This window comes from Ctenopharyngodon idella, chromosome 3, assembly GCF_019924925.1.
Source record: "Ctenopharyngodon idella isolate HZGC_01 chromosome 3, HZGC01, whole genome shotgun sequence".
NCBI lineage: Eukaryota > Metazoa > Chordata > Actinopteri > Cypriniformes > Xenocyprididae > Ctenopharyngodon > Ctenopharyngodon idella.
This window is the reverse complement of record NC_067222.1, coordinates 56,573,449-56,579,152: the sequence shown is the minus strand read 5'-3', so window position 1 is coordinate 56,579,152 and position 5,704 is coordinate 56,573,449. Positions and strand designations below refer to the sequence as shown.

The 5,704-nt window shown below is 36.4% G+C and overlaps 1 protein-coding gene across 1 annotated transcript; it reads left to right on the top strand.

Annotated features, from left to right (window-relative positions):
• The first annotated feature begins 533 nt into the window (after nt 1-533).
• Nucleotides 534-3,069, top strand: LOC127508897 (gastrula zinc finger protein XlCGF8.2DB-like). The gene is made up of 2 exons (XM_051887387.1): nt 534-938; nt 1,086-3,069. Exon 2 carries the CDS (start codon nt 1,567-1,569, stop codon nt 2,335-2,337), a length of 771 nt encoding a protein of 256 aa, XP_051743347.1. The 5' UTR covers nt 534-938; nt 1,086-1,566; the 3' UTR covers nt 2,338-3,069.
• Nucleotides 3,070-5,704: the final 2,635 nt, after the last annotated feature.

The following is a 5,704-nucleotide window of genomic DNA, read 5'->3' as shown; positions in this document are numbered from 1 at the left end:
ACAAACCTGACAACCACATAAAAGCACAAAACAGAACCGACAGTCTCTTTTAAGAGCATCACAGAATTTGAATCGCTACATAGACAGCAACAAATGACCCCTGACATTGAAGACTTTATTGCTATTGATTTAATTACAAATATGTTAAAGATTACATTTTTAATTTGACTGAACCTTTTAGCAATAATTTTTGGTATTGAATGATTACATTTAATATTGATTGCTTCTTTTACTTATACTGATCCTCAAAAGATAACTTTTTACACATTTTATACACATGTTTAAACTAAAATTTGTCCACATTTTATATATTGGTAAAACACACTTAGTTTAAATGTGTTTCAATTCAGACACATGAATGAACTCTGCTTTATGAACTCAAACAACCTTTTTAACACATTTGTTTGTATCATATTTGTCACTGTTTTAATTTTAATACAAAGATTACCTGGTAAAATAGTTAGATTTCAATGCACTTCTGTGATTGTAGACAATGCAGCGTCTGAACAGGACTTTTATTTTGGAGTGACGACATGACGTCATAAGACTGCGCCGCGATCCTGCATCTGCTGAATAAAGGTTTGTTTTAAGAATTTTATGTTTATATCGACATAAACAGTTTTAGTAGTTTTACCAGCGATGTGAAATGAGTTTATTTACTATTTAATGTAATTGTAATTCTTTATCTAACTGTAATGAAGGATATTTGTGTGAGTAAAGCTCATCCACTGATGAGAAACAGTAAACCTGCGTCTCATTTCTCTCTCTATGGCTGCACCCGAGAATCTAGGTAGCTGTCTTGCTGCCTCACTGTCTTATAAGAGAATGACTTGTACGGCAGCGTTTGTGCATGAAGGCACCTCACTGAACTGATTTTGGACAGACTTCTGAGACAGTGTAACAGTTTAATGATCTACAGCAAAATAGCATGAGATTTGGTGAGAACTATACAAATAATTAATTACTACACTAGTGATTTCTCGATAGAAATGATATCAAAATTGAAATATGTTGGTCAAAATCGTATATTTATACACAAACTGAGCAGCAAACGCAACTTTCAGACGCCATCTTTATTTTTCTAGCTCAGCTTTCACAGAATGGAAAGCACAGGATTATGGGATATCAAAGGCAGCTAAGGATACATCTATGCTTCCTTCAAAAATCGATCTGAGGAAGGGATCTCATGAGGGAAGTGAAGCTAACATTGGATTCAGACGTGCCTTGATGCCTTTCTACCTTGAAATGTGTCCTCAATCAAATACTTTGAGAAATGATTCAGTGAATCACGACACGTGCTGCTCAAACAGTGAACATGATCGAGAACACTAACAAACTAATCATGTTTTCATCAAAGAGTAATAATTTAAATATAATCTATAATTCTTTAAATACCAAATGTAGATCATAAATGTCTAAATATGAAGTTTATTAATTTTAAGCGTTAGTGTTGTTGTCTAACCATGTCATTGAAGACCATTAACTCTGATAGCACTGAAAGAGGCGAGTCATGAACTTAATGAAAGGGAAGAAGAGAAAGAACATAACGATAAACATCATGATTTCATGATTGGAGAAAGATTGACACAGGCTAAAAAGTCTTCCTCACAAAAAAGAGTTCAAAAGACAGGAACTAAAAGTTATTTCACCTGCCAACAGTGTGGAAAGAGTTTTGACCAACATAGAAACCTTCAAGTCCACTTGAGAGTTCACACTAGAGAGAGTCCCTTCACTTGCCAGCAGTGTGGAAAGAGTTTCACACATGAAGAAAACCTTCAAGTCCACATGAGAATTCACACTGGAGAAAAGCCTTACACCTGCCAACAATGTGGAAAGAGTTTTACTGTGAATGGAAACCTTAAAGTCCACATGAGAATTCATACTGGAGAAAAGCCTCACACCTGCAAACAATGTGGAAAGAGTTTCAGTCAAAAAGGAATCCTTAAAGACCACATGAGAATTCACACTGGAGAAAAGCCTTACACCTGTCAAGAGTGTGGACAGAGTTTCACTGTAAAAGGAAACCTTATAGTCCACATGAGAAATCACACTGGAGAGAGTCCATTCGCCTGTAAACAGTGTGGAAAGAGTTTCAGTGGAAAAGGAAACCTTGAAATCCACATGAGAATTCACACTGGAGAGAAACCTTTCACCTGCCAGCAATGTGGACAGAGTTTCACGCATAAAGGAAACCTTGAAATCCACATGAGAATTCACACTGGAGAAAAGCCTTACACCTGCACTCTGTGCGGGAATGGCTTCACACGGGAACGAAACCTTAGGAAACACATGAATGTTCACACTGGAGAGATGCCATTTACATGTGATCAGTGTTGAAAGAGTTTCAGATTTAAAGGTGACCTTAAGGTCTACATGAGGATTCACTCGAAAGAGAACTGTTTTAGAAGTCGTCACTGTGGAAAGAGCAGAGGTGTAAAGAGTATCTGAAAACCATTCTTGAGTAAAAGTACAGATACCTGACAGCAAAAATTACTCCCATTACAACAGGGTATCCGTGGGGCATTAAAAAGCATTAAAAGTCATTAAATGGATTTTGCGAAAATTAAGGCCTTAAATGGCATTAAATTTCATTTCTACAGGCATTACATTTTTTATATATAGTTTTGAAGAAAAATAATACTACCAGTTTATTTTGAATAAAGCCTAAATAATTAATAACTTTGATTTGCTGTCGCAAAATGTACATTGGTGTGATACGCACACGGAACCAGTTTGGTAATTGCCTCCGGCCTGTGCAAAATTGGTGTAACGCCGTTTCGGACTGTGGCGGGCTGGGACCTGTAGACAGAAGGCTGCATCAGTTTTGCCAACATCAGTTTTGCCAGCCTTTTCAGGCCCCTTTTGCGACTTTTTTCTAAGAAGAAAGCGTGTTGTGACGAATATAGTGACTTGTTAACCTGATCTAGCTTCCGAGACCCCCTGGTACTACCGCACGAGCGCAAGATCTTGCTTTCCTGCCGCTGCCGCACCTCTCTGATTCAGCAGCTCATTCAGTTGAGGATGTGCGCTCTGTCAGAGAACAAATAAAATAGATACTATTGCTTCTAACCTGAGTGATCATTTTACGTGTACATATAGCCTAAATCACAGAAACTGTCTTTATCTTATGTGTATGGTGATTTTGTCAGACAACGTCTCAATTATAAATCAGGATTTTAGTGCTGGTTTAAAATGTCAGGGCTCGAACTTTACTTTCCTGACCAGACAGGGACCTGATTAAAAAAAAAAATAAATAAAAAAACAAAAAAAACCAGCAACTTGGGAATCACCAAAATGCGAGTATGACTGATTTTATTACATTTAGTGTAAGTGGCGATAGATAGTGGATAATAATAGGCTGTATAATGTACTGACGATAACAAGGTTGTGCTGTTAAGGCTCGCGCACCATCTCGAGGAGAAATGGAAACATGAGCGAAGCACACACAAAAAGAAACTGTGGTAGCTTTTTCCCTACGCACCTGACCTAAGTTAAACCGGGTGTCCCAGACACCATCAATCTATAAATTTATACTCTACTAAGCGTACTTCAATACCTGTTCGAGTCGGCCGACGTCTCGGCCTGTTTTGGGGCACTATCACCTGGTACTAAGCTCTTTAGTGCTCCTCACCTCCACTAAACACTATTACTATAGTATAGAAGTAAGATCTCTAGTGCTTAGTTAGTAAAAAAACCAAACCTAAAAACCAAACAGACTCCAGACTATGCCTCAGAATATGCTTTAATCACGGCCGGGAGAGTTCTCATCAATTCCAGAGAATCTCTCTCTGAACAAAGGAATACAGCAGGTTTTATAGGATTTCAGGTACATCACACAGTCAGTATAGCATGATCTATTACTCATTATCATCAGTCTTAATATGATTGGTTCAGATTTAAGAAAAACATCTCAGTTTCTCTGTCCCGCTTACTGCCGGAGTAAATTTAGATTAGAACAACTGAATCACAGGATCATCAAAAAATATCACCGGGTTAATAGTTCATATTACTCAATAGGTTAAAACAAAATTTTCAAAGACTATTTTTTATCTTTAGAAGGATGCTGTCTAGCCAGCACAGCAGAATTTTTCCACTTGTTACAACACTCAGTCCTAGTGACTATTTCCTTATTTCAGAGTTAGCATTATTAGGCCTGTAGAAGAAAAGAAATGTTAGTTCATTATTAATTAGTTTAAAATTTCCATCACAAAACTCAGTTAAACATACTGCGGTAAAAATTCAAAATGTGGAGTTTTTATAACTTGGTAAGCTTTTTTTTTGTAGTTTTATATACTGGTAAGCAAAATCACGCGACCAAGAATGCTGTTTTCCTAAATAGGCTACCATCACGATTAAAAACGTGACACTGATTTCATACAACAGTTCAATTAACAAGTAGTTAATATTAAGTCACTTACATTTTAGAAGGAACATTGACTGCTTTTGTTCTATTTTAGCAGCAAAAATAGTTTCAAACAAAGATCACAGCAAAGCACAACACTCATCCTTGTTTTCATCACTGAATCATTCAGCATTTTTAATGAATCGGTTGAGTCAAAGATTAACGGTGCGTTCCAAACGGGATATATCACCCTCCATGATCCTTTGCACAGAGAAGTTGTTTGACGTCACAGAATGGGTACAGTAGGCTTGGAGTTCGATTTTATGTATAATATTTTTATATACTGTAATATTTATATGAGTTAGATTTGGTACATTAGGTTTAGTCAAAACGACATTGTACTTTAACAAAAATACTTTACAGCTCCCTTTATCAGTCCATTCAAATCTTTAAAATACATAGACACAATATACATTATGGTGCAATAAATTTAAATAAATAAATAAATAGACTAACGTTAAACAAAGGGCGCAGCTTGCACAATCTACTCCTCCTTGATTGTCTCGTTAAGATGAAGAAGAAGTGCGTTCCAAAAAAAAAAAGTTTTTTTGACCCCTACACCCTTCATCCCTTCGACGCTCTCACTCCGGAGGGTAAACCTTTTAAAGGGATTAGGGCATAGGGATGAGCCCTTCCGAATGGAACGCAGGGTATATGACCCATTCGTAATCAACTGCCTCATTCTTGAATGAATCAGCCATTGGAATGAATCGTTTGAATGAATGAATCAATGACCCACTCATTAAGACGGTTACTTGCCGCCACCTACTGGTGGTTTAGTTTAATTTTTAAAAGTATCATTTCCCCCCCCCAACATTTTATATTTGTATCTTCAAAAAACATTTAAAACAATCCCATAACATTAATTAATGCAGTTGTAATCAATCAAAAATATGCAGATTTACATATGTCAAAGCTGCAATATTCTGAAAGGATATTGCTTCAGAACAAATTTATATTTCCACTACCACAAAAAAAAAAAAAAAATCGAAAATGCAAGTGAACCCATACAAGTCAATGACCGATTTACGCATGTCCACATGACAAGGCTTAATGTCAAGTCACTGTAAATGTAAGCTTAATGGGCCGTGTTTCAGTCACCATTTCATATTGTCTGACAACAAAAACAGAAAAAATATATAGATGAAACAATTTTATTGGGAATTTGGCTGTATTAAAATATATTATGTGAGCAAAAGGGTAGCACCAGAGAAGCAAACAAATGTAAAGGGGCTGACACTTGGCAGAATTCGAATACAACAATCACATGATTCATTTTCTAATTGCCGTATGTCGTCATCT